The sequence below is a fragment of the Saimiri boliviensis genome, chromosome 12, assembly GCF_048565385.1.
Source record: "Saimiri boliviensis isolate mSaiBol1 chromosome 12, mSaiBol1.pri, whole genome shotgun sequence".
NCBI classification, from domain to species: Eukaryota; Metazoa; Chordata; class Mammalia; order Primates; family Cebidae; genus Saimiri; species Saimiri boliviensis.
Window position 1 is genome coordinate 81,278,158 of NC_133460.1, and position 13,540 is coordinate 81,291,697.

The following is a 13,540-nucleotide window of genomic DNA, read 5'->3' on the forward strand; positions in this document are numbered from 1 at the left end:
CAGAAAATCAGGTAGAGCCAGTCCGAATGTTTATAAAATCCTGAGATTCTTTGAATAAAGGTACAGTGCTAGGGATAATTATCATGATTATATTGCATAGTGCTTTCCCAAAATGCATTTATATGCATTATAATAGCTCCTTTGAACTTCATGACTTCTCCATTAAGTAGGTAGGTCAGGTATAACCCTGGTGAGGAAACTGAGGCACAGAGCAGCTAAAGGAATTGCCCTGGATCATAAAGTGATTCAGTGACAATGCAGGAATCAGAACCCGAGTTTCCTGGGACCCGGTTAGCTCCTCCATGTCCTGCCCCACAGGATACACCCAGAACACAAATATTGATTATCTTCTCTGTGAGGCCCTGGCTCTCACCAGCCCTTCTCTAATTTCTTATGCTTTCAAAGCTCTGTACCAGCCCAGTAAGAGCAAACAACTCCCTGGGGTTGAAGAAAAACGGTCAAGTTATTAAGAACAGTCTTAATTTTCTTAATTCTCTTTGGCATTCTAACCCAAATTAAAGATTAATATTTTTTTCCTAGGGCAAATGAAGTTCTCAAATGAATAGTCAGTCCCTGTGTTTAGAATGGGTTACATTCTTAGAAAAGAGCTTTTATGCACAAACATTATCCATCAACCCTAATTTTCCTACAGATCTGTGTTATCATGTGTCAATAATATGTCACATTTATTCAACTATAAATGATGCCCTTTCTTGGCAAATGCTGCCCTTGGGTCTTCACATGCAGTACAGGGTCCAACTTCCAATTGCTTGAGGCTGTTTCTCATAGCAGAACGATGGGTACTCTTCCTCCAGCAGGCCTTCACCAACAACTGATGGGGGCTGGTGTATAAATGTCCCCGCTCTCTTGCCCCTCAGGTGGGTGTTCTCCACTGACTCCTCCCTGTCTCACTTCCCTATCCCCACCATAGTCCCTGGGATCACCTCCCACACCAGCTATTTGCTCTAAAATCCTTAGCAGGGGAGACAAGTTCTAGAAATGGAAGTGGTAATGGCGGCACAACACTGTGAATGTACTGAATGCCACTGAATTGTGTACTTTTTATTTTCTTGAGACAGAGTCTGGCACTGTCACCCAGGATGGAGTGCTGTGGTGCGATCTTGGCTCACTGCAACCTCTGCCTCCTGGGTTCAAGCGATTCTCCTGCCTCAGCTTCCTGAATAGTTGGGACTAGAGGTTTATGTCACCACAAAACTAATTTTTGTACTTTTGGTAGAGACAAGGTTTTGCCATATTGGCCAGGCTTGTCTCAGACTCCTGGCCTCAACGGATCCTCCCACTTCAACTTCCCAATGGCCCCCCAAAGTGCTGGGATTACAGGTGTGAGCCACCACCCCCGGCTTGAATTGTACACTTAAAAATGGTTCAAGGTTGGGTGCAGTGGCTCACACCTATAATCCCAGCACTTTGGGAGGCCGAGGCGGGCAGATCACAAGGTCAGGAGTTTGAGACCAGCCTGACCAACACGGTGAAACCCCGTCTCTACTAAAAGAATACAAAAATTAGCCAGGCGTGGTGGCATGTGCCTGTAGTCTCAGCTACTCAGGAGGCTGAGGCAGGAGAATCACTTGAACTGGGAGGCGGAGGTTGCAGTGAGCCATGATCATGCCACTGCACTCCAGCCCCGGCAACAGAGTGAGACTTGGTCCCCTCCCCGAAAAAAAACGTGGTTCCAATGGTCAATTTTATGTTACATATATTTTATTACAATAAAAACCACAAACAAGGAGGCCCTTGGGGCTGACAGGCAGAACCCATGTAGATTGCTTGCTGCCCCTGGTCATTCTTGTTTGGTGTCAAATTATATACAGTTTAATCTCTCAATAGTTATTATATTGATTAAAGCTCCAGTATAAAAAGTACAAATATTTAACACTCCTCTCCCCAAAATATCCTTGTTAGAGGGTCTGCTTTTTGGGGAGTAGGGGATGGGGGTGGAGATGAGGCAAACTAAGCCATGCTCTTTTGGAAAAATGTAGATATTGATCATTCTAATTTAGACTACAGCTACTGGTGGGTATAAATCACTTGTTCAGAGCCTGATCAGCCTTGGGTGAACCTTGCATAATGTTCCAGAACTTGTGATTCATTCTGGATGGCCCTGCCTGAGAGGACCCCAGCTGGTGTGTGGGCCTCTGTGTAATCATGAGCATGGACACTTTAAGGGGTACTCTTATGTACCAGGCACTGTGCTAGGCACTGGTTATACCCTAACTCATCCAATGTTCCCTAATGGGGCAGGCACTTTCACTTTTATCGTTTTGCAAAGGAGGACTGAGGCTTGGGGAGGTGAAATATCTTGCCCACAGTTCCCAGCTAGTGAGGGGTGAGCAGTGAGCAGGAATTTGACCCAACCTCGCTGGCCCCAGAGTCCATCCCCTCTACTCCTCTGCATGTGCGTCTGTCTTGCTTCAGTACCTCCAGTGGCACCAGGTGGAGCCTAGGTGAGTGGTCAGGATGTGAAGAGACCCAGAAGGCTCAGGTCTCGAGCCCAGACTGCTGAGCACATGTGACTCCAACACTAGGACTCCTGGACCTTCAAACACTGGGTGTGCCACCAAATCACAGGTTTTTTGATGGTGTTTATATTTAAAACCCTGAAATGTTTCATTTCATCAAGGCTTCTATCTTTAGGCTTATGGACTCTAGTTTTAAAAATCACCTCAGTCCTTTTATCACTGAGACCCCTAGAATCTGACCCTAGGATGACTGTGCACATCTTGAAACAGCTTTTCTGCCTTCTCTCCTTTCTCTTCCTCTCAACAAGTGGGACAGACAAGCGTGAACTCAGGTACTGGCAACATAAATTTAAAATCTAGACACCCAAGCAGAAGTCGTAGGATGACCTCTCTGACCTTCTGCGATGGTTAAAACCTTGTAACCCCTCTTCTCCCAAAATCATTGAGATTCACTAGGTTAGTACTACCTGCAAAACACTGTGTTAGGCATGGTGGGACAGACCCTAGTAGGGAAAGCCAGACCTGTGTGAATACACAGATAACTGACTCATTAGGCTACCAGATGGTAAAGCTAGTGTCTCATAGGTCTCTGTATTTGGCAGTGTGCCTGGTGCTTGTTAAGTGTGGAATGAATGAATGGTGTCACCAAACAGTTTCCTGAAGCCAATCATGCCAACACAGCCTTCTGGAGCTCCATCACTGAACCATGCTGCACCCTGGGGACTCCATGGAGTGCACAGCAGACACGTTTCTGTCCACGTGGAGTTTCTAGTAGGAGGGAGATGGGGTGTTGGACCATAACCATGAGAACAGAGACCAAAGATGATTCCAGTCTGTGATATGTGAAAAGAGAGGACGCCAGGGAACTGGAAGTGAGTAGTGGAGGGCTCCTCTGGAGAGAATGGCAGAGAAGGCCTCTGATGAGGAGATGCTACACTGAACTCTGAAGGGTGAAAAAGGACCAGAAGATGAAGATGTGGGGAAGGCAGGGGAATGGCAAGTGCACAGGCCCTGAGGGAGAAATGCTCTTGGCTTGATACAGCAATAAGAAGGAGTCCTGGGACTGGAGCACAGGGTTTGGGGGAGAACGGAGGATGGGCTCAGAGGTCAGATCACATGGGCCTTGCAGGCTGTGAGTAGGAATATGATTTTATCCTGAGTGGAACAGGAGCCCCTGGAAGTCTTTGATCAAGGGTGTGGCATTACCTGGTTTTAAACACTTTTAAACATCATTGGCTAAAATGGGTTAACTGTAGAAAGGCAAGAGTGAACATGGGGAAATGACTGAGTGGCTACTCCCCTGGTGTAGGCAAGGGATGGTGTGGCTTGGCTGCAGCAGTGACATGGGAAATGGTCAGAAATGACCAGATTTAGGATGTGCTTTGGAAGCAGAACATCTCTGGACTGCCAGTGGCTTGGATAAAGGAATGAGGTGATATCAACCCACATATGCGTGAATGAGGAAGGAATACCATGGCCTAAAGTGGTCCAGGAAAGCATCACTGAGAAGGGGCTGCCAGGGCTGGGTCTTGCATCCCAGTAGTTTTCATACAGGTGAGAAGGAAGAGGCATGGCATGAGCAAGGGGCCCATGGCAGGAGAGAATGTCCTGTTTGGAGATCAGGTGTTACCAGCCCAACCAGGTTCATGGGAAGTCAGGCTGTTGATGGCAGCTAGAGAGAGACTTTGGAAGTTGTGCACAAAGAGGGCCAGATTTCTACTTGGTTCCTTGTGTAATAGGGCTCCACTCAAGATCTGAGTGCCTCTGAAAGCCTTCTCCTGCATGTTCCTCTTGCCATAAGGCTGGCCAGCATTAATCACAGATGCCCACCATGCCAGAGGCCCTCTGTGGGAAGGTGCATTGTGGGTAAATGCCAGCTCCTTGCTCAGGGGTGGTGGTACCACATGGCTGGCACAGGGGATAGGCTTAAGGGAGCAGGTGTGCCCAGTCCATAGTGCACACCACTAGAATTTGTGGCCCTGCTATTGCACCGTAGGAGCTCTGCTACACCTGGGGTCTGGGCTTCTGAAGCAGCATACGGTGCAGATGCAGATGATGCCACTGCTCACCAGAATCAGAAAAAACAGACACTGTGTAAATGGAATTTTCTCCTTTCTCTGCTTAGAAAACATATGTCCTCCTAATTACCAAGGGGAGAGTCAGGTGCTTGCAGAGCAAGTATCACCATCCTCTTTGAGTGAAAAGGAGGAAAGGATGCAGAGTTGACGGCACTTATTCACTTCTGAGCATGTCTTGTATACCAGGTACCAGATTGTTTATAGAATAAATAAGGCATAATCATTGCCTAAAAAGCCCTTACAGCCTAGCGGGGGACCCAGATCTGTAAACAGTGCGATGACTGCTGGGCAAGTGGTCTCCCCACTCAGGCCACAGCCAAAAGGAGAGTCGAGGACAACAGATGAGAGCAATGTCCCACACAGTGCAGCGCTCTGGTAAGCCACGTACCTGTCTGCTTTCCAGATTTTTGCTTCTCTCTCTGTCTTCGGGTGATGCTGTCTCTTAGTCGTTTAAGATTTTCCTGGAAAAGAATTTTTTTTTTATTTTTTTAAGTGTACAACGGTATGATACCCTCTGGACATGAGACTTTCTGATTGTATGCCGTTTGCAGGGTATATCACATTGCAGTCACATTTACAATATGCACATGAGGCTCAGCACATTCAGTCAGCCTCCAGAAATCCAAGTACTCATAGAATCTGTGCCTGAAGAGAAGACAACTCTTCCACAAGAAAGAGTCTTTCCTCCCCTCTGGTTCCCAGCTCTGTTCTACCTGGCCCCTCTCCTGTATGCCTCTTAGCTGAGCTCATAAACACTCCACAGGTATTCCTGTCTCTGAGACTATATTCTCACATCATTCCCCTGACTTTCAGGGATGCTGGTTCCTCCTCACGAGTCTGTTCCAGGCCTGCATCAAGTCTCACCTTCTCCCTGCAGCCTCCCCAGGTGCTCCGGCCTTGGTGACTGCCCATGCTAGTCATGTGGCACGTGGGCTGCACTGCCTCACCATGTGTGCACACTCTTGCGGTGAGCTCTCCAACGTCAGGAGACCAAGTCTTGTACTTTTCTGTAATCCTGCCATCTGGTCCATTGTAATCACTCAATAAATGTGGAATAAATATGTGAGGGTCAAGATTGTTTCTCTTTTAGTTGAACAATAACCCTGAAGTTAAATGCCTGAGCATTCTAGGGAAAATGCCTCAGGGAAGATGTCCAGGCAATCTGGCTGGAGCAGAAGGTTCATGTCGGGGAGCTGCAGGAGGCCAAACTGGAAATGAGGGTTGGCCTGCAGCTGCATGCTGAAGAGACTGAGCTTTGTCCAGGAGGCAGTAGGGAAACACTGAACGTTGTGACCTTGTCATGGTTTTAAGGTTCTAGTCAACTAGATAAGAAAGAACAAAGGCCAGCCGACCTTCCTGGAGACTACGGAGTGTGCCAGATGCAGGTGACAGCAGCTGACATGAGGATGTGGCTGGGGGAATGGAGAGACAGGAGCAGATGCAAGAGGATGAATGCCACAGAGCAGGACCCAGCAGGACACGCCGCTGGCTGGGTGTGCGGAAGCACAGGAGAAGGCCAAAGAGACTCTGAGTCTCATCCGTGTCTCCAGGAGAATATGATGCAATGAGCATGGACAGAGTGTTGGGAAAGGGAAGCAGCCTTGAGGGATGGTCTGTTAGACATGCAGCAAGCACAGCCTCATCCACGTTGACAATGCCCAGCTTCGCCTGCTCCTGGTGGGTGATAAGCCGCTGCTGGCCTGGGGCACCTCAGGAGGATACAGCCAACTGGTGGCTGGAAGCACGGGACTGCACAGAGAGGGAGCTGAAGGAAACCTTCAGTGTCCACCTGTGAGAGTGGACAGAGGCAGAGGAAAAGACAGGTGAGGCCTCCACCCAGGAATGTCTCCACGCCACTAGCCATTGGATGGGGGATACTCAGGAAGTGCCCGGAGACTAGCAATGTGAGCCCCCAGGGGCTGGGATTCTCTGCCAATTGAATATGGACCCCAGTTGTCTGCTACACCCAAGAATTCTGGGCCAGTTCATGGGAAAGGAAGAGGTCTCTTGGACATAAACATAGGAAGCTAACATTCATTACGCATTTACTATGTGCCAGGTGTGCTGCTTACAGTGGCTTACATCACCTAGTCCTCCCCCTTCACATTTCAGAGGTGGAAAAACAGAGGCACAGCAAGGTCAAGGTCATCCAGCCACAAGTGGCAGAACAAAGATGTAAATTCAGGCTGCCGGCTGCAGAGCTCTGGCTGTTCTTAATTACTGTGCCACATGGCTGCACAACTTGGCAAGGAGATAAAAAAAACCTTGTTTAGCCAGGGCCAGCCTTTCCTCAGCAGGACTGCAGCCTCCCCAGGGCTCCTGAGTGAAGAGCACCCATGATTCCTGCATTCGGCTCTCCAGGGTGCCCTCCCACCCTTCAGACCCCCACAGGGAGGGAGGCAGCTGGCAGAGTGGGTGCCCCTGTCTTAAGGAGCACTAAGAAGGCAGTAGTGAGAGGAGCACAGGCTCTGGGGTGAGAAAGGGGAGGTTTGAACCTTGACTGCCTCTTTGCCTCTCTGAGCCTCAGTTTTCTGTGGAACAGGAGGAACAATACTTATTTCACATCCGTCTATGAGTGAAAGAGACCAGTTCTATTCAACACTGAGCACAATGCCTAATGTAGCGCTGTCAGAGCTCAGCCAATACTGTCTGATGACACACTTCCCTGCTCTTTACCACTAATCCTCTCCCAGAAGGCAGCCTCCCATCTCAGCTCTGGAGGGATGCTGCTTACTCTCCGCCTCAAAAGCTGGTATGTCAGCTAGCGTAAGAACCTAGGTTAGAATACACACTGCCAGGGTCTGCAGCCGCACCACCCTGAACGTGCCCAATCCCGTCTGATCTCTGAGGATAAGCAGGGTTGAGCCTGGCTAGTACGTTGAAGGAAGCAGCCTGGGGAGGTGGAGAGAAAAGGCAATAGTTCCAGCCCTAACTTGGCCCCTTACTAGGAAAATCGTCTTGGACGTGTCTCCAATTCCTCCTTTTTAATACAAAGGCATTGATGCACTAGGAATGAGCTTCCTAGGTTGAGTTTGAGTTATTTTTACTGTTTTTAATTATACATAGTGTCTACTTATGGTACAGGTATGGAGTTGTATATTTTCATAAAAGCTTCAAACTATAAAGGTAGAGCGAGAGTCTCCTCTGACACCCCAGTCCTCCAATCTCCGTCTTCTCCCGAGAGGTGGTCCCTGGAATGGGTCTGAGGCAGCTGTTTCCAGATCTTTGTCCTTGCATTGATATACATATCCAGAGAAATACAGTTTGTGTGTGGACGTGTCTGAGTTGTTTTAATTTGGGTGGTTTTGTATCTGCAATTTGTTTTGTTCATTTAATCATATTTCTTGGGAGCTTTCCACGTTCTCTTTGAGGGCTAAAGTGTGATAGTTGTGAGGGTATTTGGCAGTAGGAATAGAAAGACGGACTCTAAAAAGAAAAAACCTGGAAGCAGGGAGCCAATGCAGAGAGACAGCAGCAGAGTTAGGGGTTGTAGTTGAGCCTTTGTTCCTGATCTCAAGCCTCATGGCACCTGGAAAAGCCATCCAGCTCTCAGCCCGGGAGTCATGTGGTTACAGACCAAGGTGACACATGCACTTGCTGGTTTACAATCAAACTCAAACGTTCACAGGCCCAGCCACAGGTGTCCAGGTACGGCAATACACAAGACAGCCAAGGCCCAGCCCTCTTCCACTGTCAAGGGGGGAAACAGACATGAAACAAATTCCATAGGAAGCCAGTTACCTGCTGGAAACGAAAGGACTCCGATCGTTTCTTCTGGTTGAGCTGCCACTCTTTGAAGTGGAGCACAGCCTCATCCACGTTGACAATGCCCAGTTTCACCTGCTCCTGGAGGGTGATAAGCTGCCGCTGGCCTGGCGTTTTCATCCCCGCAAAAGGGTCATATATACTTGACTGGGGCCTGTCCCTCCACGGTCTGACGGGCGCCTCTGGAAAGGATGGCAAAACTCAGCTTGACAGCTCCACCACTGGGGACCACTCACCAGAGGCATGGGGTTAATGAGGCTGGTCACAGGCTCAAGAGGACTTGTCTCAAAAGAACAATTACATGTGGCCAAGGAAGGGGAGATACAACATAAAATCAGGGGAGAAGAAAGCAGCTTATAATTTCAAAGCCTATCATGCTAAAGACAAGGCTGCAACATTTAAGGGAGGTGTGAAATCTGCTGAATCTGCCAAGTCTTAATTATTATTATTTTTAACAGGCTTAATTCTTTTCATTTTTCTTATATAAAAACCCTAAGTTGTAGACACAGCTGGAACCTGGATCTTCTGCTCCGAGACTCTGGTGTGGGTCTTGAGAGATGGTCAGTGAATTTCTGGTAGGGAGACTTGGTGAATAGTCTTTCCAGAGGTCAGGGGTCAAGTTCATAGGTGGCCCAGGTTCAAAGGTGGCCTAGGTTCACAGGTGGCCCAGGGTGGCAGTGCAGCCCCTGGCCGAGGTATAGCAACCATCATCAGCAGCTTCTTGGGCACAGAGGCCAAGATGATGCTAGTGCCCCTGGGGGCAGGGATGAGGCACACCAGCACAGAGTCAGCAGCCTGTCACCTTGCAAGGGCTGGTGTGGGGCTTGCTGATCTTGTTCCCCCTGTAAACTCTCTGTGCAGGCCCAGTGAGAGCTTAGCCAGGATGACAGCCCCTTGGATGGCAGTGGCTACCTCCTTGGAGTACTTAATACTCAGACGACACGGCCACTGTCGTCCTCAATGGGAGCAAACACCTTGAACTTGGTGTAATGACCAGCCTGGGTCAGCTTCTGTACCAGCATAATCTTCAGAACCCCATTCTTGAGAGATGACCCAGGACTTGCTCTTCATGTCCTTGGCTAGGTGGTCTAGCTTAGTGACAGGCATCCACTCCTTGTTCTCAGCCTTCCCTCCATGAGCTCCAGAGCCTTGGCCCCAGCCATAGCCACAACCTCAGCCTGAATGTCACTGCCAAAGCCTCCAGGGAAGCCATCACAGCCTCTCATTCCAGGCCCCCCAGGCCCTCCCACTGCATCAGCATCATTCACCATTTGGTGTACTCTCAGAGAGGCAGTCAAGCCTTAATTATTGAGAGGCCTTTAGACAGCATTTCTCAACCTCAGCACTATTGACATTTGGGGCCAGATATTTCCTTACAGTGTGGGTGCATCCTGTGCACTATAGGATGTTCAGCGGCATCCCTGGCTTCTACCCATTAAATGCTAGCAGCACCCTCTTCTTTAGTTGTGACAACAAAACATTTCCCCTATATTGCCAAATATTCTTTAGGGAGGGGGAGAAAATCACTTCCAGTTGAGAACCACTGCTTTAGACTTAAATCCACACCAAGAAGAGAATATACTGGAAGTTTAGCCAGGATGCTTCTCTTAGCCCCACTCTCATCCCTCACTGTCTCTAAGCAGCATGGGGCACAATGATTGTGGACTGATGGTCATGAAATGCCCCAGGAGACCAACAGCACCAGGTATAAAGTAGGTGCTGGCTTCCGGCTGGCGACCCTTGAGTTGTTCCTGTGCCAGCCTCTCTCCCACATTACAAATTCACAGTTCTCTGCTTTAGAGCTTCTAGAGTAATATGAAGTCAACCCTCATCTCTCTCCAGGCCATGAAACCAGTTCTGTGGGGAATGAGCTACTCACAGCAACCATGCGGCCACTGAGGCATCTTGGCATTTCACTAAATTCATATGAAGCTACTTGAATCTAAATTTCTCCCACAGGACCCCATTTGGGCATTGTGATTTAGGGATGTAACAAGAAGAAAAAAGAGAAATGGCTTCACCAGTGAGTCTTGAAAAAGGCTCAAAGACATTTATCTAGCATTCTGCCCAACCATTCACTTATCTGTCCACACACTCACACATCCTTCTCCCAGGTCTGCCTTTTTTTTTTTTTTTTAATTTTTTTGAGATAGAGTCTTGCTCTGTTGCCAGGCTGGAGTGCAGTGGTTCGATCTCAGCTCACTGCAACCTCCGACTCCCGGGTTCAAGCGATTCTCCTCCCTCAGTCTCCTGAGTAGCTGGGATTAAAGGCACATGCCACCATGCCCAGCTAATTTTTGTATTTTTAGTAGAGATGGGGTTTCACCATATTGGCCAGGCTGGTCTTGAACTCCAGACCTTGTGATCCACCTGTCTTGACCTCCCAAAGTGCTGGGATTACAGGCATGAGCCACCAACCCCAACTGCTCTTTTCAAGGCTCACTAATGGTGTTGGGAGATGCAGTGGAGAAAAAAACAAAATGTACAAGCCAACCAGTTCCTGTCTCCCACTACCAGAGCCCTTGGGGGATGCCTTCAGATGCTTAGATGGTGTCACGGCTACTTTTCAAAAGAATCCTCAGTGGAATAATACTGAGTGTTTCTGTTTAGCACAAAAAAAATTAATCAGGAAAAAACAAAAGAGCACTTAGCTCCTCGAACTTCTTTTAAAAGTGTTTAGAAAAATGAGACTTCCAAGTTGTTCCCCAATGGCAAGCAAAATATCTTTTAAATAAAAGTTGAATCAAAGTATAGTTTAACTAGTATAGATAAGGTAAGTAAATAGCTCAGAAAGGCTGTATTATTATATTATTAGGTTAAGACTGGGTGCTGGACCGCCTACTTTCATCCTGTTGGCATCAGCCTCCATGTTTAGATTATACTTTTATGTGCCATATGGATACTTTCCATTAGATTAAGGTCATTTGTATGACCAATTTGTACAACATTGTAAAGGACCCTGATCTCCTCCTCTCCCCATTTACCATCAGTACAAGACTCTCAGACAGCGCCACCCTAAGGTATCTTTGGATCTATTTATTTATTTCGTTTTTGTTTTTGTTTTTGTTTTCTTGAGACAGAGTCTCACTCTGTCACCCAGGCTGGAGTGCAGTGGCTCAGACTCAGCTCACTGCAATCTCCCCCTCCCAGGTTCGAGCGATTCTCCTGCCTCAGCCTCCTGAGGAGCTGGGACTACAGGCGCCTGCCATCACCCCTGGCTAATTTTTGTGTTTTTACTAGAGACAGGGTTTCACCATATTGGCCAGGTTGGTCTTGAAATCCTGACCTTGTGATCTGCCTGCCTCGGCCTCCCAAAGTGCTGGGATTACAGGCATGAGCCACGGCACCCGACCGATTTATTTAATTTTAGAGACGGGGTCTCACTGTGTGGCCCAGGTTGGTCTCAAACTCTTGGCCTCGAGTGATTCACCCACCTCAGCCTCCCAAAGTGCTGGGACTGCAGGTATGAGCCACAGTGCCTGGTCTAGATCCCTCTGTTTTTCAGTGCCATGGAGCTGTTGTTGTGCTTGGGAATCGCTAACCTACGAACACTTCTACCACCCAAAAGTTCAGTTCATATAACATCTGGCTTACCTTTCTTGATGCTCTCTGAGGAAACGTAAAAATTCCCAGGTCGCTCTTGATTTTTTTCTGCAAAAACTATGAGATAAAGAATATTCTGATTACTGAAAAACTATCAAAATCTAGTACAAAGTAATAGTAATAATGAATCCATACCTAGGATCACCGTATGTGGTTTTGTAAATCAAAATTGCAAAAAGAGGCAATTAGTGAGAAGGAGTAGGAATTGTCAAGTAATGGCAGACTAAACAGATACAATCTCAAAACTAGAAAGACAAAGCCAGCCAGAGGACATGATCAGAATTTATAAGCTCATTAAAGAAAACAGTAATGGGAGTGAGGGCATGTGCCTGGACCCCTGAACACCTGAAGCTAGCCGTGGAAAACCTTGAAATTTGAGAATAAAAGGAAGTACCACTTAAAATACCAACTACTGCTATCAGATAGAACTCTAAGCAGTAGAATAGTATAATAAGTGTACAGCTCCAAAGAGATTAAGATGAAGTCATTTATGAGGCATAGATTCATGAAGATTAGGCGAGAAAACCGGGACATGACAAATGTTCACTTAGTGATAAGATGGCATGGTGACGCTGGCTCCCTGGGCTCTGAAAGAGACCCCCTGAATCCAAATGCTAGCTCTGTGGCTTCTGAACCATATGATCTTGGACAAGTGGCTTGACCTCACCCTGTCCCTGTTTCTTATCTGTAGAATGGGGATGATAATAGTTCTTTCACTCGATTATAATGAGTATTAAATGAGTTAATACACGGAAAGCACTTAGAACAGTGCCTGGCCCATGTAAACACTCAGTGTTAGCTTTCATTATCATTATTCACATCTGAACTTTGAGACTGTTGCCAATAGTCAGCAATACCGTGGCATGCTAGTTAACCCAAGTGATGTCTCTATAATGCCTTACCGTTTATAAAGTACTTCCTTCTGTATTATTTCATCTGACCCTCACAATAAGGCTATCGCAGAGTATTAGTATATATTATTAGGACATGTATTAATGTATACGTGTATCATTACAATACCCATTTTATAGATGAGGAAACTAAAGCTTAAAAGGGTAAAATGGCCCCGGGCATGGTGGCTCACACCTATAATCCCAGCATTTTGGGAGGCTGAGGCAGGAGGATTGCTTGAGCACAGGAGTTCAAGACCAGCCTGGGTGACACAGCAAGACCCTGTCTCAAAAAAAAAAAAAAAAAGGTGGGGGGTGAAATGACTTACCCAATGTCCTATGCTGTACAGCTGGAAAATGCAAGAGCTGAGAGATGAACCCAGATGTTCTGGCATCCAAGCCTTTGCCCCTTTTGTCATCTCCTGCCTCTCTCCTCTCCTTTGCTTCTCCACAGTTTCCTAGCAAGCCCATCAGGGCTCTTGAAGAATCATCTGTGCCCCTGTCCAAGCACCTCCCTACAATGAGCCATGCCAACTGTTCCCTACTCCCTCCGCTATTTAGGAATGACCGGCATATATTTGCATGCTTCTTAGATGGAGTTCCCTCAGAAGCAGAACCCGAGACAAGGATTCAAGTGCACGCAGTCTATTTGACAGGTGACAGAAGTAAGCCGGGGAAGTGGATGGTGCAATAAATGGTGGGTAATCAAGCAAGTTACACTGTG

The 13,540-nt window shown here is 47.4% G+C and overlaps 1 protein-coding gene across 1 annotated transcript in view; it reads right to left on the reverse strand.

Annotated features, from left to right (window-relative positions):
• PIK3AP1 (phosphoinositide-3-kinase adaptor protein 1) overlaps positions 1-13,540 on the reverse strand; it is a 129,811-nt gene that overhangs the window by 18,568 nt on the left and 97,703 nt on the right. The window contains exons 11-13 of the mRNA XM_039465380.2: positions 11,918-11,983; positions 8,300-8,505; positions 4,947-5,019 (exon numbers count right to left, since the gene is read on the reverse strand). Of these exons, the coding sequence (XP_039321314.2) occupies positions 4,947-5,019; positions 8,300-8,505; positions 11,918-11,983 (345 nt within the window). The remainder of the gene's footprint in view (positions 1-4,946; positions 5,020-8,299; positions 8,506-11,917; positions 11,984-13,540) is intronic.